Genomic DNA, 27,960 nt, shown 5'->3' with positions numbered 1-27,960 from the left:
ACCTAATCCCATTTCTTTACATTTGACCCATATCCTCACTTTTACTATTCATGTACCTGTCTAAATGTCTTTTAAATGTTGTTATTGTAGCTGATTGAACCACTTCCTGCGGCAGCACATTCCACATGTGTACCACTGTTGTGGAGAAAGTTGTCCGTTGGTTCCTTTTGAATCAATCAGCCCATCCAGTCTGTGCTGAACTGTTATTTTGCCTAGTCCCATCAACCAACACCTGGACTATAACTTCATACCCTTGCCATCCTTGTGCTTGTCCAGACTTCAATCAAACCTGCATCCACCAATTCTGCTGGCTACTCATACCATATTCTTACCACCCTCTGACTGAAAATGTTCTCCTTAAATATTTCACCTTTTATCCTTAACCTATAACTTCTAGTCTCAACCAACCTCAGTGGATAAAGCCTGCTTGCATTTACCTTATCTACACATCCCTGACAATTATGTACATATACCTCTATCAAATCTCCCCTCAATTTCCTCTGCTCCAGGGATAATAAGTCCTAACCTATTCAACCTTTCCCTATAATTTTTGCTCTCATTTTAAACCTATGCCCTCAATACAATCCTCGGCTGTGGTGCCCTCTGTGTGTAATTTGTGTTCTTTCTCTCTCTGTTTGCTCTACAGTAGGTACTCCAGTTTCTTCCCACATTCCAAAGACTCATGAGTTGGTAGGTTAATTGGCCACAGTAAGTTGACCCAAGTGTTTGCCAAGTGATAAAACCAAGGGGGAGTTAAAGATATACTTTATTGATCCCAAAGGAAATTACATTGTCACAGTAGCAATGCAAGTGCACAGATATAAATATTAGAAGTAAAAAAGAATAAACAAATAAGTTACCTCAAACAGTCTGACAGGAGGGGGTAATTTTCTCTGCCTGTAGATTGACTCATTATAGTGGCTGAGGGTAAGGATGACCTCATATAGCACTCTTTGGGGCAGTGCAGTTGTCTTAATTTGTTACCAAAAGTTCTCCACTGTTCAGCTAAGGTTTCATGGAGAGGGTGAGAAACATTGTCCAGATTTGCCAGGATTTTCTGCTGGGTCCTTTGTTCTAGCACAACCTGCAAAGTGTCCAGTTTGACTCTTATAACAGAGCCAGCCTTTCTAATCAGTTTATTGAGTCTGTTGGCATCACCTGTGTTGATACCATTGCCCCAGCACATCACTGCATAGAAGATTCTACTGGTGACAACAGATAAGTAGAATATGTGAAGGAGAGGCCTGCATACTCCAAAGGACCTCAGTCTCCTTAGGAAGTAGTGATAACTGGCCCTTCTTGTACACAGCATCTGTGTTGGTGCTCCACTCAAGTCTGTCATTCAGGTGCATCCCCAGATACTTGTAGGTCCTCAGCACATCCTCGTCCTCACCATCAACAGTAACAAGAAGCAATGCAGGCTATGTGGGGAGAATTAAAAAAAGGGATTCATGTAATATAGGTGCTGATGGTTGGCATGGTCTTGTGGCAAGAAAGGCCTGTTTCCATATGCATGTGTCTGTGATTCATTTTCCTCCCCTTGCCTAAGACTCGATATTGGAGTATAATTTAACATGGTTTATTATATGTTTATCAGGAGCTCATTGCCTGGACAATTCCATCTGTAGTTATTTTTTAAGTTGCTATCTTGAACTTTATTCCTACGGACCTTCCGTTTCTGCGTAGATCTCTTATCAGAATAGAACGGATATTTGTAATTCCAAGAAGTGAAGATGATAAGAAAGTAATTTTCTTTTTAAACCACACTGCAAATCCCTTTTGGGATACTGTATTTCAAATTATTTTGGAGCTATTGAAGTATGTCAGAAGTATTTATGAGAAATGGCAGCCTAATTGTTCACAATCTGTTCTTACAAACAGCTTTGTGGTAATGATCAGGTATCTGTTTTGGTAATATTGAATGAGTAAATCAGCTATGACATTGGGTTTTATCAAAGTTTGGTGATTGCAATATTACAGAGTTAAATCGGAGGATAAATTCATGGAAAGTATACAAGTTTTCCAGATGGAGCCTTGGTTTGTTCAGTCTCATCTGAAAAATGCCTCCTTTAGTCATATAGCACTTCAGTCTTGCACTGAAATGTGTATCAAGATTTCAGTGCACGTGACAAATTCACAACCTGATTGAGTTAAAATGTGCCCAATTGAGTTGCATCTGATGCCTATGACATACTGCTTTAGTCCCTATCTGCAAGGGCAGATAATCATTGAATAAGATTAATATTTTTAGCACTGCAAATATTATATTACTAACTGGCAAATTATTTGTTTGGGACATATGAAATGTAAATCATATTTTGTTTGAAGAGCTCTCAAACTCATTTTATTGTGGTCTTTTTTAGGGAAAGTGAGATGAGCAGATTGGATTGCATTTCAACAGGTCAGGAAAAGTATCCTTGCAGAGGACAGGGAAGGGGCTGTGGGGGATTGGTGTGGTTTCAAAGTTCAATGTATTATTAAAGAATACAACCCTGAGATTCATTTTGTTGTTGGCACACTGAATAAATCCCAATACCCATAAAAGAATCAATGAAAGACTGCACCAACAAGATGGTCAACCAATGTGCAAAGAAAACAACTGCACAAATTCTAAAAGAAAGGGATGGGAGGGAGGAAGGGAAATAAATAATCAATATTGAGAACATGAGATGAAGAATCCTTTAAAGTGAGTCCATAGATTGTGGAAACAGTTCAGTAATGGGGCAAATGAAGTTGAGAGAAGTTATCCCCTCAGGTTCAAGAGCCTGATGGTTAAGGGGTAATAACTGTTCCTGAGTCTGGTGGTGAGAGTCCTGAATTCATCACCCACCTTCTTCCTAGTGGCAGCAGCAAGAGGGGTGCATGACCTGGATAGTGGGGGTCCCTGATGATGGGCACTCATTTCTTGCAAAAATATTCTCGCTCTGTGTAGATGTGCTCAATAGTTGGGAGGGCGATAGATGTCTTGGACGGGGCTGTATCGACTACTTTTTGTAGGATTTCCATTTAAGAGCATTGGTGTTTCCCTATTCGGCTGTGATACTCTCCACCACGCATCTGTAGCAATTTGTCAAATTTTAGATGTCATGCAGAATCTTCGTAAACTTCTAAGGAAGTAGAGGCGCTGCCGTGCTTTCTTCATAATTGCACTTCCTGTTGGGCCCAGGTTTGATTTTGCATTTAGAGAATAGATGGGACAAAATAAATTAACAAAGGTAAGGGGTAGGCAAAATTATGGCATGTGTATGAGATGGTTTTCCAGATCAATATATTGAGAATCCAACTAGGGGAAAATGCTGTTTTTGGGTCTTAATTAGTGAAAAGTGTACAACTTGATTGTAACAGGGCCATGAGAAAAGAATGACCATAATAGAATATTTTACATAGAGTTTGAATCAGGTTTAGTTTTGAATTAAACTGCTGTCTTGCACCTAAACAAATGGAAGGGAGAGTTGGCTATTGCTGATGGAGAAAATGCATTGAAAGGTAAAATATTTAAAATAAAGCACAATTGCAAAAAAAAGATGCTTTCCTTTAGATACAAATCCAATAATGATAGACAGGGTAAATTAAGTTACAGTCAACACTTCCAGTGGATGTGAACTGGTTGTGAATCACCAAAAATCACTCGTACCATTTATTCCCTACTGATGCTAAGACGTTGCTTTATGGGTAGAGTTTACACAGCTGAATGAGACTTCCGTTAGCTGGGAGATTTGTCCTGAATTCCCTGAAGAGATTAAGTCATGTGGGCACAGGCAAAGGTACTAATACTGGATTTGATAGAGGGACATTTAATACTGTAATGGAATAACTGAATGGCAAAGGGTTGTATATTTCAACACTTTGCATAAAGGTTTCACAATATAAAGGATCAAATTAGTTTAGTAGAAGAACCAATTGTTTATAAGTCTTCTCAAGCAATATTAGGGGCTTTAAAGACCTTGGCTTTTGGTTGGTGGTAGTGGTATGTTTTGACTATGAAAGTTAGATGTGCAACAGTTAATGTAAGGAACAAGCTTATAAAGTTGGTAGAAATAGCAGTAGATCTGAGGTTTGGAAACAGTTCAAAACTTTTCAAAGGTGGATCAATAAATTGAATAAAACAAGATGAGAGCAAACTGGCAACAAAAAAATATATATAGAGAAGTAAAAAGCAAAAGGCTAGTGAGAGATTAGAGAGATAATAATGGAGAATAAGGGAAATGGCAGAGGAACCAAATAATGACCTTGTGCTAATCTTCACAGAAGAAGACAGAAAACTTGCCTGAAATGCTAAAGAAAATACACTAGCAAGAATGAGTAACTGAAGGAAATAAGAATAAATTAAGAAATACTAGATAAGTTTGTGAGACTAAATGCAAATAAATGCCAAGGAAATAGTTATCAAGATGAAATCTGCTGATGCTGGAAATCCAAAGCAACACACACAAAATGCTGGAGGAACTGAGCAGGCCAGGAAGCACCTATGGAAAAGAGTACAGTTGACATGGTCCTGCTGAAGGGTCTCAGCTTGAAACGTTGACTGTACTCTTTTCCATAGATGCTGCCTGGCCTGCTGAGTTCCTGATAGCAATCACACTAAACTCATTATTCTCCGACAGAGAGAGGGATTACTGAATATTAATAGAAATATAGAAAACCTACAGCAAATACAGGCCCTTCGGCCCACAAAGCTGTGCCGAACATGTCCCCGCCTTAGAGCTATCTAGACTTTACCCACAGACCTCTATTTTTCTAAGCTCCATGTAGTCATCCAGCAGTCTCTTAAAAGAACCTATCGTTTCCACTTCCACCGCCGCCGCCGCCGGCAGCCCATTCCGAACACTCACCAGTCTGCGTAAAAAAAAACAAAAAAAAACTTACCCCTGACTCCTCCTCTGTACCTACTCCACAGCATCTTAAAACTGTACCCTCTCGTGCTAGCCATTTCAGTCCTGGAAAAAAGCCTCTGACTTGCCCACACGATCAATGCCTCTCATCATCTTGTACACCTCTATCAGGTCACCTCTCATCCTCCGTCGCTCCAAGGAGAAAAGGCTGAGTTCACTCAACCTATTCTCATAAGGCTTGCTCCCCAGTCCAGGCAACATCCTTGTAAATCTCCTCTGCACCCTTTGCATTGTTTCCACATCCTTCCTATAGTGAGAACACCAGAATTGAGCACAGTACCCCAAGTGGGGTCTGACCAGGGTCCTATATCTGCAACATTGTCTCTTGGCTCTGAAACTCAATCCCACAATTGATGAAGGCCAATGCATCATATGTCTTCTTAACCACAGAGTTAACCTGCATAGCATCTTTGAGTGTCCTATGGACTCGGACCCCAAGATCCCTCTGATCCTCCACACTGCCAAGAGTCTTACCATTAATGCTATATTAGTAGGGAAAATGCTGAGATCTACAGTAAGGATGTATTAACAGGTCATAACAGGTAAATAATAGGATGGAACAAAGTTGTCATGGATTTATAAAAGAACAATTATGTTTTACTTTATCTACTGGAGTTCATTGTAGATATGACGTAGCATGGCTGGGGGTGGGTGGGGAGAAATAGTAGATGTAGTATATTTGGAATTTTCAGAAGGCCTCACACAGATGGTTGGACAGCAAAGCCAGAACTATGGAAGGGGGAAAAAAAGCTTCAGATGCTCTATATCTAAAATTAAAAAAAACCCCAGAAATTGCTGGAAAATTGCACTGAATGAGGCAGCACCTATGGAACGAGAACAGGTCAATATTGAAGCAAAACACTCAAGGAACTCAGCAGGCCAGGCAGCATATTTGGAAAAAAGTAAACAGTCGAAGTTTCAGGCCTGCTGAGCTCCTCCAGCATTTTGTGTGTGTTGCATGGATTATCAACATCAGCAGACTTTCACCTTTTTTCATAAATGCTGCTTAACCTGTTGTTTCTTTTTCCAGCATTTTTGTTGCTTATTTTAGACCATACAGAATTGGGGGTTATATACTGACATGTATGGACAGAAAGGAAGTGGGAATAAATGAATCTCTCTCTGATTTAGGGGGTGGTGACTGCTAGCAGTAGTTGTTTTTCAGTGTGTTGCTGTAGCTTTTCATAATCATTATCAACAATTCAGCTGAAGGGACCAATTGTCATCTTTCCAAATTTGCTGGCAATAGAACAAAATAGGTGGGATAGTGTGTAAACAAGCTTCAACGAACATAGATGAGGTAAGTGAGTAAGCGCTTAGCAAGGCAGATGGAATAGAACTTAAAAAATAATGCATAAAATAGCAAAGCAGTTTTTTTTAATGAACAAGATTGGGTAATGTTGATGTTCAGAGGGACTTGGGTGAAGGTCACTAAAAGTCAACATGCAGGTGCAGCAAGTGATTAGGAAGGCAAATGTTATGTGTCCTTTATTATAAGAGGATTTACTAGAGGCATGAAGATGCCTTTCTGCACTAGTATACAACCTTAGGCGAGACTACACCTCAAGGATTGTGTACCTAAGAAAAAATGTACTTGCCACAATTCATAATATTGATTCCAGGAACAGTGAATTTGTCATACCAGGCAAAAGTAATCAAAGTAGGTCTGTATTTTCTAGTGTTCAGAAGTATCAGAGATTTCATTGACAGAAATAAGTCCTTATAGGGCTCATTAGGGTGGATTTAGGGAGGAGTCCCCTAGCTGAAGAGGTTTGATGTAGGGCCCACAGTGTCAGAATAAAGGGTAGGCTAATACTTTATACAAAATGAAACGGTTCTTTTAGAATTTTATCTCCCAGCATATTCTAAAGGCTCAGTCATTTAATTCATTCAAAATAGATCCATAGATGTTTAGATATTTATGGAACCCGGGTAACACAGGAAAATGAGGTAGAAGGAATCTTGAAGTAGGAGAACAGCCACAATCTTGATGAACAGCTGAGATGTTTCAAAGAGCCAACTGGCCTACTCCTGTTCCCATTTTTAATGTACAGTACTCACTTTACAGCTTAGTTATTTTTGTGTCTGCCCCTGTTAATTTTTACAGTCACTTCTGTTTACTTTGACAGTAACTCAAAGTTTGCTTTTGAGTTGGAGGAACTGTGTGGATTCCCATCTCTTGCCTTAACATATATTCAACATTAGAAACTTTTCTTAGATACTCCATATTGTTAACATTGAAAGATAGTTAGGTAAAATAGGGTATGCTTAAAAGTGTGGTATCAGTTAAGGTGTGTGTCATGACATGAGGCATGACCATAATGGATGTCTCATTGAGAATGTGGGTGGCTGTTGAAAAACTCTACGCTGGAAAATGCCCCCGCTTGTGTGCTGAGCAACATGTGCAACAATTTTAGTGTACAGTTTGTCAGGTTAGCATGTTCTGATTACGCACAATAGGGATCTTTCTACTCTAATCCTAATTCTCTTTGCTATGATAAATTAACATGTAACTCTGAGTTCATTGTGTCTTAATTGTTCAATGAATCAACATATGGCTCAGTCATTGGTAAACTAAGATGGCGGCACATATAAGACCATGGTCTCTCGGGGGTGGGCAACCAGAGATAATTTTTCTTTCTTTGTTTAAGTGTGTTTTGATACATAGTAAGACTATTCTTGATTCCAATAACTACGTGTACAGCAGGTCCACCGCATCAGTGAGCTGCTCATTACTTGGGGTACCAGCCGGGCTGTCATAAGAATTGGCTGGTGGTTCAGAGGAGGAGTGAGAGAGTCTGGTTGGGCTGTCAGGTCTAGTGGATTCGAGTTGGGCTGCTGGCCTGGGAAGCAGGAGAAGCCGGATTGGGTTCGGAAGAGCTGACCTGAGTGCAGACCGTGCTGCTGCCTACTACTCGGAGGCACTGGAGTTGGTCCCTTCGAGTTGGCGCGAAGGTGACTGTCTTGGACGTTTATTTTGCAATCACGAGACCCTGTTGGACATTGTTTGCCACAGGCCTGCTTCCTTTAAGACAGGTGACGAAGCAGCAGTGTCATCTCATTGTAGCAACGACTAGGCCTCAAGCCTCGGGCTTATGTTGTAGCCTGGCATCTGGGCTCGGTTGGGGGTGGCCGCTGCTGTCGGTGCTGCCCCCAGTGGTGGGTCAGTGGAATTACAGGCTGGATGGCCGGGAACGATCAATTTGCAGGACTTATTGCTCAGGGCCTTGGACTGAAAATGTGTATTCTTACATGACTATGTTCATTTTTTTCCTTTCTTATTATTTTGAATGAATATGTATGTTTTTGCACCTTGGCTCGAGGGGAAGGCTGTCTCCATGTATGGTTTGAATAGCAATTATACTTGATTTGATAAGCCCTCGTTATCTGAGCATCTGTCATAAATTGCTGTGAGTATGAGCCAGGAGTACAAGAAGATAGAGATTACTGAGAGATAGGTACGCAAGTAGAATTGCAGCCAGAGCCAGGCCCATATTGTAGTCCAGATGTGTGGCCAGACATGGGTTGGGAGTGTGGGCCTGAAACATACAGGCTGTAAGGCACTAGGTTTCCTTTTAAAATCTGGATTTACTGGAGAGTTTATTATACTCTGTACAGGCATTCCCTGGATAATGAATGTGTTCTGTTTTTACAGACGTTTATGGTTGATTTTGCCTGCATGGAATGGCGTCAAAAACACAAAACTGATAAGAAAGGACATAAGACTGACACGAGAAGGAGAAAACTAGTTAATACAGTGGATTTTTGAATTTCATAATGTTACAGGAGCTTGTCCAAAAATAGGGAGTTCATAACCAGGGGCCAGACTGAACAAAAACAAAGTAATCGTGCATCGGGGTAATAGAGTAATATTTCAGTACTCTGGCAAAGCTGCTCATCTTACTGACTAAAATCCTAAGCCTGCTGAGTCTTACTTTGACTTTGAGCTTTTACTTCACATGTTGATTGCAGTGTATGTGTTCAAATCTGTTGTACATGCAGGCAGGCAATGAGGCCCTGGCAGAAGTAATCTAGTTTATCAGGCAGTGTATCTTCCTTTTTCTGTAATTGCTGTTTACAGATAGCCACTGACCTGTGACCAGGTCACTTTCTTTGCTTGTGCTTTCTGAATGTGAACCAAGACAGATAAACAACCCACAAAATGCTGGAGGAACTCAGCAGTCAGATAAACTTTCTTTTATTTGTGGAAATTTGGATGGGGGGACATTGGCTGAGTTGTGTTCTTGTTATGTTGACAATGTAGCCATACTGATTGAAAGTTTAAAAAAATTCAGTGTATTCTTGAGTGTGGTTTGTGTTGTAGCTGTTGTCTCTTTTTAATGTTACAGATGAGTAGGTTGGTTCTTTAAAAAAAACACAGTACTCCCTCTTTAGACAGCTCTGTATTTTAGTGTACTTCCTGTATTAGTTTGTTTCAAGACCCACACAACCAGTTTTTAAATGTCTTTCTTACTTTCACTATCAAGTTAGTGAAAACTTTGCACACACAGGCCGTTCCTCTAAGTGGTTTCCAAAGTGAGCACCCAGAGGTTGGTGGGAGTTTCTAAGGGGGCAATAAAGATAAAGGGGTCAAGAGGGGGTGCACTTGGTAGCAAGGAGAGCAACTGAGGGATTACAGGCTTAATTTAAGAAAAGAGTTATTTATTATATGCATTTGATCGACAACGCTTCCATAATTGATTACAATGATCATGTTATCACCTCAACTCTTGCTAACCCACCATTCTCTTAAGATTTTGCTTAAAGCACATTCTAGTTGTTGAAAAGCAATGTGACACTTCTATATATGGAACACAATGAGAAATCTGGTTTAAAGAAATTGTGTTGTTTCTGTGCCTGGCATGCACACTACTGCTATTCACTACTGTCTGAAATACATTTATGTGCTTTTTTGAAACTGATAGAAGTATTTTGAAGACTCTAATGCTTCATTCAGTAATCACCTCGAATATTAGGCGTGACATTGCTTATTTGTCAGAATTATTTACAAAGTTTAATGAAATCAATCTTCAACCACCAAGAATGCTTACTGTGCCTCCAGTGACGTAACTTTGGCAACGTCCGAGGCAACACAGATGCCCTGCTGTCGGTCTTGCCAATGCAAGAGTGAATCGGATTTTCAGTATTCTACATTATCAATGTCCAACATGGTTGGTCTTGCGATCACAAGAAAAATGAAAAAGGCAACCATTTCCACTGTTTGCTGGATCACACGCCACCCTGGTGGTTAAAGCAGCCTGCAAATCTGTGCACAGCAAGTCAAGCTCCATTGCCATCCAGCAACTTGCTAGTGGCATAGACCTGCCATACTTGAAGTTCCTAATGCCTAGCAGTGTCTTGTGATTGTTTCTTTTTTAAAAAAGAAGACAACATAAAGGATAAACAGTTGCATCTTTGTTTTGACCCAGAGAGGTCACGGTGTCCAAGTGGACTGCCCTCTTATTGGGAGATTCATCTCACTGGCTCTTTTAACTTTGGAATACCTAGAAACCAGTAGGACATACATCAGAAACACAACCGATTGGCAGATTCTGGAAGTCCAGAGCAACACACACAAAATGCTGAAGGAACTCAGGTCAGGCAGAATCTATGGAAAGAAATAAAGAGTTGATATTTTACCTCTGTCTATCAATTAGAGCATATAGTTTATCATCTCACTATCAATCACCATGCTTCTCAACCTGGGCCTCTGTACCTCTTTCTGGGACTGGATCCTCAACCTCCTCATTGGGAAACCATGATCAGTATGGATCAGTGATACATCTCCTTACTGGCAGTCAGCACAGGTGTCTCTCAAGGCTGCTTAGACCAGTGTTCCACTCTCTCTGCACCCTTGACTGTGTGGCTAAGCAAAGCTCAAATGGCGTTTATAAATTTGCAGTTGAAAGCCCAGTTGTTGCTAAAGTCTTAGATGGTGACGAGAAGGTGTAGAGCAGTGAGGTAGATCGTCTGGTTGATTATTGTTGCAATAAGAACCTCACACTCGGTGTCAGCAAGACCAAGATTTGATTGTGGACTTCAGGAAAGGGAAGTCGGAAGAGCATGCACCGAGAGTCAGCAGTGAAAAATGTGAGCAGCTTAACTTCATGTTTATCAACATCTCCAACACTATGCAATCATGAAGAAGACACAAAGTGGCTCTACTTTGTTCAGAGTTTGAGGAGATTAGGTATGTCAGCAAAAACTCTTTTGCAAGTTGTTTAGATGTATGACATTGAGCATTCTGACTGGTTGCAGTTCAGTTTGGTATGGATGTACAGGATAGCAAGAAGCTACAGAAGATTATAGACTCAGTCAGCTTCATCACAGTCACAACCCATCCTGCCATCGAGGACATCTTCAAGTGGTGGTGCCTCAACAAAATGGCATCAATCATTAAGGTCCCTCACTGTTCTCGTTCCTACTGTCAGGGAGCGGGTACACCAACCTGAACCCCTGCACTCAAAGATTGAAGAACAGCTTCTTCCCTTCTATTGTTAGATTTTTGAATGCCCTATGAGCACATGAATATACCTCACTATTAACCTTTAATGCACCATTTATTTATTTTGCTGTTTATAGTAATTTTAATAAAATCTTGCACTGTATTGCTGCTGCAAAGTAACAAACTTCACGTCATATAAGACAGTAACGTTAAATGTTATTCTGATTCTGAAGTTGCAATCATTTGGCTTTATTACTGATTTCAGTTCTGAGTGGAGTTTATGAGCTGAAGAGGGACATCTCATAGCAGGAAAGTGTAAGGTGATGATGGGAAAGCTAACAGGACATCTGATGCAGCTGACAAAGGGTCTCAGAACTGAGGCTTTGATTTTGTTTCTGTGGATACTACCTTTTTTGTTTTATTTCATATTTCCAGCACATAATGTTTTAATTATCAAGTACTTCTTTGTTAGCAGCAAACCCTAGATATATGAAACATAAATGACTGAGAAATTGTGAAGGAGGAGACATGAAAGCTGGTGAATTAGAACTAAATCCTATGAAAAGAGAAGCACATATCTGTAAATAAGACATCAGGAGACCAAAAATGTAAAAAAAAATAATATTGCAAGCATTCTTAAACCACAGTTTTTCATATGAGGGAATGATAATGAACATAGCACATTTAATAAATTGTTGTTTGCAAGTGCTTTAAATGTATTTAGTTGTTTTTGTGATGCACATATTTGTATGGTACTGTTCAATTCGAAATGCACAGTACAAAACTTGATTGAATTTCATGTAAAATTTTAGTTATTTTTTACTTTAAGAGCTTTTAGCAGCACTCTACACATTTTTGAAAGTGAAATCTACTATGTGGTTTTCAATGTATCAAAAAATTTCATTTGATGATGTTTAGAGAAATCAAAATCACACACTTCAAAATTTTGTCCTCAAGAAATGATGGTCATTGGAAAGGCTGGAATTTATTTCTGTTTATTGTTTTCTTTAGCAAAGTAATGAGTTCTATTCTACCAGCTTGAATGACTGTGGTCTGTGAGATGAAAGAACTTTCACAATGCTGTTAGATCATCTTTAAATCTGTGATGCTGCAAAAATGGTAAAAGATGCCTTTTTGGCTTATTGTGTTTACACTGAACATGAAGGTCAGTACTTGGTTTACGGACATCTCTGCCAGCCTCCAAGTACTCAATGGAGTACTTAATGTTGTAAAGTACCTTGCCACACTACCCCTCAGAAAGTGTGTTCCAGATTTCGGCATCATTCTTCCTTAAATCCCCTAACAATCTCCTACCCTTTACCTTAAACTATGATAATTATTCACTTTCCAGGGCTTAAGAGACTTTTTGCTCGCCTCAGCTTTCTGGCACGGCAGCGTGACTTTTTCAAAGGGTCAGAATTGTTTATAACGAAGTTAAATTTCTAACCAATATTCCTTGTTCATCTTAATATTGTAAACAAGGAGGTCATGTAGGCCCATGTTAAGCCAAAGAGGTTATAATAATTGATCTGCATTGAACCAGGCAACACTGGACTGTTCAAGCAACACACACAAAATGCTGGTGGAATGCAGCAGGCCAGGCAGCATCTATAGGAAGAAGCACTGTCGACGTTTTGGGCCGGGACCCTTTGTCAGGACTAACTGAAAGAAAAGATAGTAAGAGATTTGAAAGTAGGAGGGGGAGGGGGAAATGTGAAATGATAGGAGAAGACCGGAGGGGGTGGGGTGAAGCTAAGAGCTGGAAAGGTGATTGGCAAAAGGGATACAGAATTGGAGAAGGGAAAGGATTATGGGACGGGAGGCCTAGGGAGAAAGAAAGGGGGAGGGGAGCACCAGAGGGAGATGGAGAGCAGGCAGAGTGATGGGCAGAGAGAGAACAAAAGGGGAGGGGGGAAATAAATAAATCAAGGATGGGGTAAGAAGGGGAGGAGGGGCATTAACGGAAGTTAGAGAAGTCAATGTTCATGCCATCAGGTTGGAGGCTACCCAGACGGAATATAAGGCGTTGTTCCTCCAACCTGAGTGTGGCTTCAACACTGGACAGTTAGTTGTCCATTGTGACTGAGTTCAAGGAAATTTGCAGACCTGATTTTGTCACTTACAAGAGAAAATCTGCAGGTGCTGGAAATCCGAGCAACACACACAAAGTCACGAAGTGCTGGAAGAATTCAACAAGCCAGGCAGCATCTGTGGAAAAGAGTATAGTTGACATTTTGGGCAGAGACCTGATGAAGTGCCTTGGCCTGAAACGTCAACTATACTCTTTTCCATAGATGCTGCCTGGCCTGCTGCTGAGTTGCTCCAGCATTTTATGTGTGTTGATTTTGTCAGTTAGCACATTAAACACGGTTACAGGTAAGGTTGATAGTTGGGAAAATTCTGTACTCAGAGAGTCATCCCTCAGCATTAATATTGGGTGTCTTGGATCTCTGTCCCCAGAAGCTTTTGGACCATCTCTGTGAATTACTTTGTCTCATCAAAGGTATTTGAAGAATGTCACATGCAAATAATGTCAGCTAGTAGCAGAACAATATAGATGTTAGAAAGCATTTGGGATTGTTAGGAATGGCAAGGAGAATGACAGACAGTGAGACAGAAAGGAGAACTAGAATTCATTCCTCTCCCTTCAGTTTGTGTGACAGACTAGTTATATTCTTTTAGTTTGTAACGGTTGTACTTGTGTTTGGAAATCCTTTGTAACTTATAAATCTTTTGGTATTTTGAAATCTTTTATAAATCAGGAATCCTGAGTTTCAAATGTGTTTTAAGAACTATTTGTCTAAATTTAAGTGTGTGTCATTAAAAATTAAATAAACTCTGTTTAAACTACTTAGTTAGCTGGAAATATCTTTACCATGGTAGAGAAGGGGGACCCTCCACTCAGTGTGTATTGGCAACTAGACCGCTGCAGACACTAGGTGTGGAAATAAGCTGGCCTTTGAAGAGTAGGTTGATGTATTATAAACTCCCTATGGTGAGGGTAGCCATAATACATATATTGGACAGAGAAAATCTCCTTTAGAGTGGACAATGAACCCAATACTATCATAGAACCTAAATACAGGATAGGTATCTGACCGTAAGGAGAAAAATGGCATTTTTGACCCTCTTAGGGTAGAGAAGTAGACTGTCAACATCTCTGAAGGCCTCTTCTAGGTCCAGCATATTGATGCAATTATAAAGAAGGCACAACAGTGGATGTATTTCATTAGGTGTTGGGGAGACTTGGTATTTCACCACAGACTCTCGCCAATTTCTACAGATGTACTGTAGGGAGCATTCTATCTGGTTGCATCACCGTCTGGTATGGAGGGGCCACTGCATAGGATCGGAAAAAGCTGCAGAAAGTCTGAAACTCAGCCAACTCCATTATGGGCACTAGACTCCTCAACATTAAGGATATCTTCAAAAGGTGATGCCTCAAAAAAACTAGCATCTGTCATTAAGGACCCCCATCAGCCCAGATATGCTGTCTTCTCATTGCTAACATCAAGGAGGAGGTATAGGAGCCTGAAGACACACGCTCAGCGTCTTAGGAACAGTTTCTTCCCCTCTGCTATCAGATTCCTGAATGGATAATGAACCCATAAACACTACCTCACTTGTTTTTTCTTGCTCTCTTTTTGCATTACTTACTTAATTTTTAATATATATCTCTGTAATTTATAGCTTTTTATTCTGGTTTATAGTTATTATTATGTATTGCAGTGTACTGCTGCTGCAAAACAACGAATTTCATGACATATGCCAATGGTATTAAACCAGATTCTTCTGATTCATCATCTTGTCTCTCGGTTTCCTCCACAGTCTTCTGGGTTTGAAGGGAGTGGAACAGTACTATGAACCCACTAATCTTGCATTTTGTGTCTTTCAAGTGCATTAAAAATGTGAGTGTCAGTTGCTCCTAATCAATAAGAACTCATTCAACACTTAAAATTTCACAATTTGGGACTGATTTTCTTACCCACATGTAGTAATCCTTGCTAGGTGCACTGTGTTGTCTCACAAAAGTAATCATGATTCTATCGGAAAACAACGGTCAGGTTATTTGGAGAAGCCATTTGACATGCACCTCCGCTCCGTACTGTCTCAGACAGATATTTGATGCAAGTTTTATGGAAACAATCCATACTAGACAAAAACTAATCTTTCCCCAGACTCAAAAGACTGCAGATGCATAGGAACAAATTGTTGACAATTCCTCTTCCCCTACAGATGCTGCTTGAGCCATTGAGTTCTGTCAGCAGATTGGATTTTCCAAATTATGTGGGTCATTGCGACATTCTTAGCCATGGACAGGTCTGTCTTGCTACTAAACCAAATGACTGGCAAGTTACTGAACAAGGTAGAGTGTTGATTCTGTATGTGTGCACACATTTTCCCTGTGTTTTGTAGCATTCCAATACTAATTAAGGTATCTGTCCAGAGTAAGGAATTATGTCTAAAGTGCTCCAGTTACTTTAGATACATAGATACTTTATTGATTCCAAAGGAAATTAATGTCACAGTAGCATCACAAGTACACAGATATACACATATTAGAAGAGAAGTAAAAAAGAATAAACAAATAAGTTGCCGCTAACAGTCTAACAGGAGGGGTTCATCACTTCCCCAGCTGTGGCTCGACTCATAGAGCCTAACGGCCGAGGGTAAGATTGACCTTACATAGCGCTCTTTGGAGCAGCACAGTTGTCTTAATCTAGTGCTTCTCTTTTCAGCCAAGGTAGCATGCAAAGGGTGAGAAACATTGTCCAGAATTGCCAGGATTTTCTGTAGGTTCCTTTGTTCTACCACAGCCTCCAGTGTGTCCTGTTTGCCTCCTATAACAGAACCAGCCTTATTAATCAGTTTATTGAACCTGTTGGCATCACCCATGTTGATGTCATTGCTCCAGAACACCACTGCATAGAAGATTGTACTGGCAACAACAGACTGGTAGAATATGTGAAGGAGAGGCATGCATACTCCAGAGGACCTCAATCTCCTCAGGAAGTAGAGGTGATTCTAGTACACAGCCTCTGTGTTGGTGCTCCACTCAAGTCTGTCATCCCAGTGCACCCCAAGGTATTCTTCTTCCGTCGCCTACGTCTCCGAGCCTGCTACTTTAACAAGGATTCCCCTCCCCCTATTGATGACCCTTTCTCCCGTCTTCAACCTTCCTCCTCCTCCTAGACACTCCCACTGGTCCTTCTATCTGCACTCGATCTTTTCATCTCCAACTGTCACCGAGACATCAACCGTCTCAACTTTACCACTCCTCTCTCCTGTTCCAACCTCACTCCCTCTGAACGCACTGCCCTCCACTCTCTCCGCACTAATCCTAACCTCACCATCAAACCCGCAGACAAAGGTGGTGTCATAGTAGTCTGGTGGACGGACCTGTACCTCACTGAGGCCAAACGGCAGCTCTCTGACATCTCCTCTTACTTACCCCTGGAACAGGCCCCCACCAAAAAACTTCAAACCATTGTCTTCTGTACCATCACTGCCCTTATCAACTCCAGAGACCTTCCATCCGCAGCCAAAAAACTCATAATTCCCACACCCTGCACTGCTCGGTTTTACCTCCTCCCCAAGATCCATAAGCCTGGCTGTCCTGGTAGGCCTATAGTTTCGGCCTGCTCTTGCCCCACTGAACTTGTATCTGCCTACCTGGACTCCATTTTGTCACCCATAGTTCAGTCCCTCCCTACCTACATCCAGGATACATCCCATGCCCTTGACCTCTTCAATAACTTCCATTTCCCTGGTCCTGACCGCTTCATTTTCACCATGTATGTCCAATCCTTATACACTTCAATTCCCCATCAAGAAGGCCTCAAAGCCCTCCACTACTTTCTTGACAATAAACCTCACCAGTTCCCCAACACCTTCACACTCCTCCGGTTGGCGGAACTGGTACTCACACTTAATAACTTCTCTTTCGGCTCTTCCCACTTTCTTCAGATCAAGGGTGTAGCCATGGGCACTCGCATGGGCCCCAGCTATGCCTGCCTCTTCGTGGGTTATGTGGAACAGTCTATGCTCCATCTATACTGGCACTGCTCCCCAACTTTTCCTTCGCTACATTGACGACTACATTGGTGCTGCTTCCTGCACCCATGCTGAGCTCGTCAATTTCATCGACTTTGCCTCTATCTTTCACCCAGCCCTCAAATTCACTTGGTCCATCTCGGACACTTCTCTCCCCTTTCTCGATCTCTCAGTCTCCATCTCTGGAGACAGACTGTCCACTGACATCTTCCATAAACCCACTGACTCCCATAACTACCTCGACTATACCTCTTCCCACCCTGCCAAATGTAAAAATCCTATTCCCAGTTCCTCCGTCTCCACCGCTCCCAGGATGAGGCTTTCTGTCCCAGGACATCTCAAATGTCCTCTTTCTTTAAGAATCATGGTTTCCCGTCTGCCGTCATCAGTGATGCCCTCACCCGCATCTCCTCCATTTCCCGCACTTCAGCCCTTACCCCACCTCCCGTCACCACAACAGGGACCATGTTCCCCTTGTCCTCACCTACCACCCCACCAGGTTCTGGATCCAGCATATTATCCTCCGCAACTTCCGCCACCTTCAACAGGACCCCACCACTAAGCACATCTTTCCCTCTCTACCCCTCTCTACTTTTCGCAGGGATCGTTCCCTCTGTGACTGCCTGGTCCACACGTCCCTCCCCACAGATCTCCCACCTGGTACTTATCCCTGCAAGCGTAAGTGCTACACCTGTCCCTACACCACCTCTCTTACCACCATTCAGGGCCCCAAACAGTCCTTCCAGGTGAGGCAACACTTCATTTGTGAGTCTGTTGGGGTCATCTATTGCATCCGGTGCTCCCGGTGCGGCCTCCTCTACATCGGAGAGACCCGACGCAGATTGGGGGACCGCTTTGTTGAGCACCTCTGCTCTGTCTGCCACAACAGACAGGATCTCCCGGTTGCCACCCACTTCAACTCTGCTTCACATTCCCATTCAGATATGGCCTCCTGTACTGCCATGATGAGGCCAAACTCAGGTTGGAGGAGCAACACCTCATATACCGTCTGGGTAGTCTCCAGCCCCTTGGTCTGAACATCGAATTCTCCAGCTTCCCATAATTCCCTCCCTCTCCCTTCCACCATCCCACCTTCACTCTGCCTCCTCTTCTAGCTGCCTATCACCTCTCTCATGATTCTGCCTTCTTCTACTACCCATAGTGCTTTTCCCTTTCATTCCTTCTTCACCTGTCCGGCCTATCCCCTCCCTGCTTCCCTTTCCCCATCCCTTGATCTTTCCTCTGATTGGTTTTTCACCTGGCACCTTCCACCCACCTTCTTTATAGGGCCCCTGCCCCCTCCTCCTTCAGTCCTGACGAAGGGTCTCGGCCCGAAACGTTGACTGCTCATTTCAACGGATGCTGACCTACCTGCTGAGTTCCTCCAGCTTGTTTGTACATCTTGATTTGACCACAGCATCTGCAGTATACTTTGTGTTTACCCAAAGGTATTTGTAGGACCTCACCACATCCACATCCTCAGCATTAATAACAGGGAGCATTGCAAGCTTAGTCTTGCTAAAGTCTACCACCATCTGCATCGTCTTACTAATGTTGAGCTGCAGGTGATTCAGCTTGCACCATTTGACAAAGTCCTCCACCAGAGCCCTGTATTCATTCTCCTGTTTTCCGCTTTATACACCAAACTATTGATGAGTCATCAGAGAATTTCTACAGATGACATGACTCAGTGTTGTATCTAACGTCTGAGGTATACAGGAAGGGAGCCAATACTGTCCCCTGGGGCCCCAGTGCTGCTTATAGCCACGTCTGACGCATAGCTCTGAAGCTGCATTGAACAAACTTTTCCCCAGCAATGAGGGCTGTATCATATTGAAGGCACTTCCCATCAAAACGCATGATCGTCAAACAGTGCTGCCCTGCTTACCCAAATGGGAGTGGACTCTGTTCAGCAGGTCAAGGGCAGCATCCTTGACTCCAATGTGCTCCTGGTAGGCAAACAGCAGGGGATTGAGGGCTGATCTGACCAGGGGTCAGAGGTGAGCCAGGACCAGGCACTCTGGTGTCTTCATGATGTGTGAGGTCAGGGCCACTGGATGGTTGTCATTCAAGACTTCCAGTTGGCCCTTCTTGGGTACTGGGACCATACGTGATGTTTTACACATAGTCGCGATCCTTTCCTGGCTGAGACTCAAATTGAAAATGCACTGGAGGACTCCACAAAGCTGCTCAGCACACTCCTTCAGGACCTTGGAATTCACACCATCCGGCCCCAGTGCTTTGCCATGTCCCAGTTTCCCCAAAGCCCTTTTCACCTGCTCAGTAGTGAAGGTGAATCCATGATGACTGGGGAGTTGGTGGAAGGTGGGGGGTGAAGATTGAGACAATAGTTGTTAGTATGTGGAGGTGTGTGGATGGTAGGTGCAGGGCAAGGCGGGAATGTAGACAATGGCAGCATTGTTACTCTTAATACTTGAGACTGCTTCTGGGAAATGTCAACTTCATTTTGCAGTCCTGAGGGAAGCCTCTGAGTCAATTTTATTTTTCTTTACCTCTTATCACATTCTGCTATTAAAAGAGCAATGGAAACAGCATTCAAAGGTTAATGAGTAAACCTTCTGTGGTAACACAGTCAGAGTATTTTGATAGTTCATTATTACTCAACATATCCACAATCTTTGGTTTCTCACAACCTATATAAAGCAGTCAGGTTAAAATCTTATCACAGTGCAGCTTCACTTGGGAGCTTTTGACTATTATATTTGTACTGATGGATCTCCAGACTGTAATTGCTTATTGACGAGCAGTTGATTATTAGAAGCTTTTTGCATCACAAACCTGAAATGGTAGGTCATTGAACCTATAGCACAGAAACCTTTTGGCTCAGCCAGTCTATGTTGACAAAAGGATGCTAATCCCATTTGACCGCATTAGAGCCATATCCCTCTTCACCATACCTATCTGAATGCGCTTAAACTTGTATTATACACTCCTCTACCATATCCTTTGGTAGCTTGTTCCATAGGTTAACCATCCCAGGCTTCATAACAGATTGTAGACTTTAAAGTATTTTGTGTAACTCTTTGTAAAGTATTACATTCAGTAAGTTTAAAATTGAGTTTAAAAATGTCTTGTTTTTACTGTGTACTGTACTAGCAGTTATGGTCAAAATGACAATAAAAAGTGACTTGAGTAATAGCGATGAAAAGAAATTCGGTGCTATACAAAGTTTGACATTTTTCAGAGGTATTCTTGAACCTGTTAGCTCAGGTGATCAGGTGATCTGGTAATTTCAGCTCTGGGAAAAAGCCTTTGACTATCCACATGATCAATGCCTCTCATCATCTTGTACATCTCTATCAGGACACCTCTCATCCTCTGTCACTCCAAGGAGAAAAGGCTGAGTTCACTCATCCTATTCTCATAAGGCATGCTCCCCAATCCAGGCAATATCCTTGTAAGTCTCCTCTGCACCCTTTCTATGGTTTCTGCATCCCTCCTGTAGTGAGGCGACCAGAACTGAGCACAGTACTCCAAGTGGGGTCTGACCAGGGTCCTATATAGCTGCAACATTAGCTCTAGGCTCCTGAACTCCTGTTGTCTTTGACTTCTCTTGTTAGCAATGGTTGTATCATCTTGCCTTTGGAATACTTCTTCCCCTCTGGGACGTATATATTCTGTGCCTTCTGAATTGCTTCCAGAAATTCCAGCCATTGTTACTTTGCTGTTATCCCTACCAGTGTCCTTTTCCAATTGATTCTGGCCAACTCCTCTCTCATGCCCCTGTAATTCCCTTTACTCCACTGTAATACTGATACATCTGACTTTAGCTTCTCCTTCTCAAATTTCAGGGTGAATTCGATCATATTATGATCACTTGACCCTCAAGTTTCTTTTACCTTAAGCTCTCTAATCAATTCTCATTCATTACACCAACACTCAATCCAGTATAGCTGATCCTCTAGTGGGCTTGACCACGAGCAGCTCTAAAAAGCCATCTGAGGCAGTCTAGAAATTACCCCTGCTGGAATCCAGCACCATCTGGATTTTCCCAATCTACCTGCATATTGAAGTCCCCCATGACTATCGTAACATTGCCCTGTTGGCATGCATTTTCTATCTCCCATTGGAATTTGTTGGCCATATTCTTACTACTGTTTGAGAGTCTATATACAATTACCATCAGGGTCTTTTTACCCCTGCAGTTACTTAGCTCTATCCACAATTATTCAACACCTTCTGACCTTATGTCACCCCTTTCTAATGATTTCGTTTTATTTATTTAACGAGCAGTGCAATGCCACCCCTCTGCCTTCCTTTTTGATACATTGCGTATCCATGGACATTAAGTTCCCAGCTATAATCTTTCTGCCATGATTCAGTGATGCCTGCAACATCATACCTGCCAATCTACAACTATGCTGCAAGTTCATCTCCCTTATTCCGTATACTACACGCATTCAGATACAACACCTTCAGTCTTGAATTTAACCTATTCGATTTGTCAAACCACGCACAAACTTTTGATTCCTTACTTTGTCTGAGGTCTTACCAATATCTGCTGCCACAACTCTCCGCTAACTGTTCTGGTACTCTGGTTCTAACCCCCACAACTCTAGTTTAAACCCCACTGTACAGCATTAACAAACCTTCCCATGGGGATATTCGTTTCCCTCCAGTCCAGTTGCAAACCATCCTTTCTGTACAGGTTTCACCTTCCCTGGAGAGAGACCAATGATCCAAATTCTTACGTCCTCCCTCCTACACCAACTCCTTAGCCTAGTATTAAACCGTATAATCTTCCTAGTTCTAGCCTCACCAGCAAGTAGCACAGGTATCAATCCTGAGATCACAACCCTGCAGGACCTGTCCTCTAACTTAGCACCCAACTCCCTGAACTCCCTATGCAGAACCTCATCACTCATTCTACCCATATCATTGGCACCTAAATGGACCATGACTCCTAACTGTTCACCCTCCCACTTAAGAATGCCAAGAACACAATCTGAGATATCCTGGTATCCAGTTTCACATTTCTTCCCCATTCTGATGTGTGTTCTGAGCAACAACTGAACTTCTTGACCATGTCTGCATGTTTTTATGCATTGAGTAGCTGCCACATGATTGGCTGATTAGATATTTGCATTAGCAAGCAGTGTACAGGTGTACCTAATAAAATGGCCACAGTGTGTCTGCAGCAAGCATGACTTGCTAATAGCTGGTAATTTGTTGCTTGCTCAGGTGTTCGTTAAAAATCTCATTTTGAAGGAATTGTTTAAGGAATAAATTTGTAAACCCAGAATTATGTTAAAATACTTAGCACACCTACTATAACAGGTGCGCTGGAAGCCAAACCACCAAGGAATATATTGCCTCTTTAAACACAAGCTGCGTTTAAGGTTTATTTACATAATTAACTTTCAATGTATGGTATAAACAGGATATATTTTGAGGACCCATGAGGCATGGCCTTTATCCTACTGTGAATCTGAGCAGGTAACTGAATCGCTAAACCCTGTGAATACTGCAATGATGTTTAATATTTCTGTTTGTTTTAATTATAAGAGCAGGTGTGAGGTGATGCAGTTGAAAACAACCTCAGAACAAAATTGATTTTTAGGAAGGTTGTTCAAATACTCTTAGTTATCTATATGAAGAATTGTTTCATAATACCCTGTAATCAAATGTAATCCCTTGTCACTTTCTCAGACTCTTCATCTGTAGGTAACCTGATGTTTGTGTGAATTTTCCAGCCAGTTTTCTACATACATTATGGCCCATGTCTTTGATCTCACACATGTAGTCATTATTCACTTGAGTCCTTACATTAAGTGATATCTTTGTTTTGCTCTCCGTATTTGCTGCTTGAACATTTAACTGTTTCTAGTAGTTCCTGTTTTTCAATTTCTAGCATTCACAGTTTAAATTCCAATCCAAATTAATTTCCCCTTTCTTTGTTTGAGTTGTCAGTTGTTTTCAACTAGGGCTGTCTTAGTGAGGTGAACTAACTCCATTGATCAGGGATAGAACTTGGTGTCTTGTTGATCTATAAAGTTCTGCTACCCACTGCTTTAAATTATCTTGAGTCATGAGTTTTAGTTATATACATGTGGGAACATGTTCTTGTATTAGTAGTAGATGTAGTTTCCTTGAAATCCTCTTTTGTTAGGTAGGAAGCAGATTGGCAGATGATTGGCATTAATTATTAACATTTTATTTATTATTATGAACTGAAAAATGTATCAGCATGATTTCCTCTTGAAGGAGGGTAACAAATGGGCAAGAAGAAGCACCTTTGAAAGAGGAATATAATTTGCAAGGTGCAACTGGTAACATAAATTACAAGCCAGGAACATGTTCAGTGATTGGTCGATGTTGACCAGGCATTCTGTCAGGAGAGGTTGTGAGGAACTTGCTTCAATACTGCAGTTATTAATGTTAAGTTCCATTTAGAAACAAATCATGTTGAACATCACTACTTCAAGATGCCCTAAATGAAGGTTTTATAACATGGTTGTTAGGTATCAGTTAGAAATTGTTGTAGAATGCATAACAGGAAAAGTGATGTGCCAAATTGGTCTGATCTGCTCTTAGACTCCTACCATGTAGTCAGCTTGGCAAAGTGTGTGGGATGCTGGGTATTGATGACTGAAGTCACCCCTGTTGCAGAGTTCATGTTTCTTGTATGTTTAGATTAGAATTCGAGTGAAACATTACCTGAGGAGACTTACATTTCTCCAAACCAAGTTATGTTGCACTATCGTGTCTGATCTAATCTTAAATGAACTAGAAAGCACATCTGGGTCAAAAATGTTTTGTTTCTCCAAATTTCCGTCAGTGGAATTGGTCCTAATCAAGCATTGTCTTTTCATTTTCTCAGCAACAGTTTAGATAGCATTTTAATGTTGCAGATCTAATTGTAAGGTTATGTCCAGGATTTGAAGCTCATTAATGGCCTCTGGTGTTGCCTGATGTGTGTTTAGGGAAGTGGTGAAATTCAGCCATGGGTCACTGGCTTTACAGTTCAATCCATTGCCTAATTTTCAAGTATGGAATTTGTATATGAAAATTTATTTGATTTTCTATTGGTGAAGGAGTTGGCTGTTCTTCGTCATCATTTTATCATCGCAGGTTGTCCATCACCAGCTGATTGTTGCTCAGTTATGCCACTTCAGCACTGTGCCTGTTGGCAGTTTTGTGCTGATCAGTGACATTGGCACTATTTTTTGTTATCTCTGCATTCCTTTTATTATATGATAAGATGGAAGAGTACTCAAACCAGGTATTGTACCACTTCCAGAGGAACTTCAGTTGGACATAGAAGAATCTTGCTCTTCAAGAAAATGTGTCGACTCAGTTTTGGCAGAGATTGTAGCAATTACTCATCACTGTTTTCTAATGGTATCTAAATTCTTGAATTGTTTTCACAGCCAAGGAACAAATATTAATGAATGAAGATCCAAATGTCTGTTTTAAAGAAATTAGTGAAGAGTCTGCAAAGAAAGAAATGGTGTTTCAAGTAAGTAACAGAAGTAAATTTGGTTTATTTAAATATAGTTTCCTCTCGTTTCTCCTGTGGTTTTACTAATAAATATTTCACCCATGAGCCAGGACACAAAAAAAAAGCCTAATAAAACTTGTAATAAAATTGAAGCAAGTTGCACAGCCAATTTTATTTATTATCTGTATGTGATTATCAACGAAGGACTATAATCATCTACACCTTTGTTCTTTGGGTTAACTGAACGGTTGATAGATGTGCCCCTTATGATTCACATGATGTTGGAAACAAAGTCCTCTGTAGGACATGAACATTGGACAACAATTGTTTTGAAAGTGTTGCTTCCTCAGAATCTTTTTTTGGTTATGCTAGACCGCATGAAGCTGAACACAAGTATAATTTCAGACTACATGTATCATGTGGGACCTTGGAGAAACAAGGTACTGGTGCTTTGCAATAGTTCAACTAACCTAAAAATGTTTTGTAGAAGATTTCCAGTTGTGCTCAGCATCTGAGGCTTCTCGCTTCAGTGTCCAACAGTACTCAGCCAATATTGATGGATTTCAGTTGCCCTGATACCATTTCTCTATGACCACAATGTCCTGGTGCAACTTCCCGAGATGCTCATCACTGAAAGCACCAAGGCTTGGAGGGAAGATGACCAGATGGGAATGCAAAAATAGAATTTTTAGTTGCAGTTCATGGTTTTGTCTGCTTGAAGCATGTTGTCAAGCTGCACATAGTTTAGTGCTCTGTGGTTGCCAAGAAAATTTTCAACAACATCCTTAAATGACTTCCAGGTGATTTTCTCCAGACCCACTAGAAGTTCTTCGAATTGCCTTTCATTAATGACTGGTTTGATTTGTGGACCCACAAAAATGAATTCCTTAATGTTGACATCAGGTATTCTGATTTGAATTGAAATAACAAATATAGGCGATTTTTAAAAAAATGGTGCGTGATAGGTAAATTTCATGGTGATTTTCATGATCACCTTCCCAAAATCTCTCAGGTACACCCAACAGTATTAAAGAAGGAAAATCTTTGTTGTCCAGTGTAATCTAAACTGCCCATTGCAGTACTATGGTGTGTTGCACTGTTAGAGGAACTCTAACAATGTTAGAGCAACACTCATTGCTTTCCAAAATCACATTTCGATATCCTTTTCACCACCTCCTTCTCCTCCTCTTCATTTTTGCACTCTTCCTATCTTTTTATCCCATTCTGTTACCTGGAATGGCCTGTTATGGTGCTGGATCTCCAAATTAATAAATGGATGGTTGGATTGTTAAATTGCTTTCCCTTTTTTTTTGAAGTGGTCAGGTAATACTGGATTAAACAAGATAATAGGAAAAGGTGTCCATTCAAAAACTTGCCCTGCCCCTGCTTCTTTTTTGATGTGCATACTGTTTATTCTGACCAGAAATCATAAATTTGGGAAAAATACTTAATTCCAAAAATTTTTGTCTTGATACAGGATGTAAAGCCAATGCTCCATGGTGAAGATATCACAAGAGAATCTGATCAAAGAGGAATTCTTCAAAATGAAATCAAGTCAGTATTAATTTTAAACATTGAAATCTAAACATTAAGATCAAGACAGTCAAAAATTAAATTTAGAGCAGATTTGCTTAATTCTCTACTTTCAATGCTAATGTTCTTGTTGCTGCTTTTTTTTGTAACGAAGTTAGCAATTTATATGGTGCTCCAATCTACATTGTGTGCGTTGCCTGTGGTGAGCATTTGAGCACAGTAACTTGCAACTAAACTTGATCTAGTCCTTGGATAATATGAGAAGTACAGTTTCAGTTGTTGTTTGACAGCACTTAGTGGCAAGCACACCAAATTGATTTTTCCCTTCTCTTCTAATGTTGACCTTGCTCTCATATGAGTGAGTGAGAGAGCAGGATCATTTTAGGGAGGGGGCCATTTGAAAAGTTCAAGTCTCATTGGGAGTGAGTTTCAGTTGTGCCAATAAAAAGAAGCAAACCGTAAGCAGAGCAGTCATTCTGGGAGCAGCCATTGTTCGAGTGGGCCTGTGTTAGAGTGGTCAGGCTTTGGCTCAACAGGCTTAGGTAAGAACATGCTGAGACTCAAGGTAAGTATCTAGTAAGTGCTTTTTGCTCTTTTTTTATTAGTACATTTCTAGTGCAATGAGAATTGGTCCAGAATTAGTGATATGACCATAAGCAGAATTAGGCCATTTGCTCCACCAAGTCTGCTCCACCATTTCATCATGGTGATCCATTTTTCTTCTCAGCCCCAACCTATCTTCCCCCTGCATCAATCAAGAATCTATCAACCTCTGCCTTTAATATACATAAAGAATTGGACTGTACAGCTGCCCATGGCAATGAATTCCACAGATTCACCACTCTCTGGCTAAAGAAATTCCTCCTAATCTCCATTCTAAAAGGACACCTGTCTATTTTGAGGCTGTGTCCTCTGTCTTAGACACTCTCACCATAGGAAACATCCTTTCTACATTTACTGTATCAAAGCATTTCACCATTTGCTAGGTTTCAATTAGGTCACCCCTCGTTCTTCTTAATTCCTGTGAAAACAAGCCCAGAGGCATCAAATGCTGTTCATATGACAAGCCATTTAATCCTGGAATAATTTTTGAACCCTCCTTTGAACCCTCTCCAGCACATCCTTTCTAAGATAAGGCGCCCAAAACTGCACACAATACTCCAAGTGAGACTTCAGCAGTGCTTTACAAAATCTCAACAGTACATCCTTGTTTTTATATTCTAGTCCGCTTGAAATGAATGCTAATATCACACTTGGCTTCCTCACCACAGACCCAACCTGTAAATTAACCTTTGGGAATCCTGCCCAAGGACTCCCAAATCACTTTGCACCTCAGACTTTTGTATTATCTTTCCACTTAGACAATAGTCAACCCTTTCATTTTTTTTCTACAGAAGTGCATGAACATACACTTTCCGACAATGTATTCCATCCGCCGCTTCTTTGCCCATTCTCCTAATCTGTGTAAGTCCTTCTGTAGCCTATTTCCTAAAAACTACTTGCCTCTCCACCTATCTTCATATTGTCTGCAAACTTTGCAATAAAGCTATCAATTCAATCATCCAAATCATTGA

The 27,960-nt window shown here is 41.2% G+C and overlaps 1 protein-coding gene across 8 annotated transcripts in view; it reads left to right on the top strand.

Annotated features, from left to right (window-relative positions):
* The window catches only part of znf438 (zinc finger protein 438), a 263,069-nt gene that overhangs the window by 122,831 nt on the left and 112,278 nt on the right, over nt 1–27,960 (top strand). For 6 of the 8 annotated variants that reach the window (XR_012100042.1, XM_073054776.1, XM_073054775.1 and 3 more), the window contains 2 exons: nt 24,783–24,871; nt 26,331–26,407. Coding sequence is in view for 6 of the 8 variants with exons in the window: in XM_073054776.1 (XP_072910877.1) it covers nt 24,783–24,871; nt 26,331–26,407 (166 nt within the window). In the remaining 2 variants the exon portion in view is untranslated. Of the gene's footprint in view, nt 1–6,171; nt 6,193–24,782; nt 24,872–26,330; nt 26,408–27,960 lie in introns of those variants that run through there. The other 2 variants (XM_073054778.1, XM_073054779.1) reach the window with 2 other exon arrangements.

Source organism: Hemitrygon akajei, chromosome 8 (genome assembly GCF_048418815.1).
Source record: "Hemitrygon akajei chromosome 8, sHemAka1.3, whole genome shotgun sequence".
NCBI lineage: Eukaryota > Metazoa > Chordata > Chondrichthyes > Myliobatiformes > Dasyatidae > Hemitrygon > Hemitrygon akajei.
Note: the sequence above shows the minus strand (reverse complement) of the source record. Positions and strands in the feature narration are given on the sequence as shown.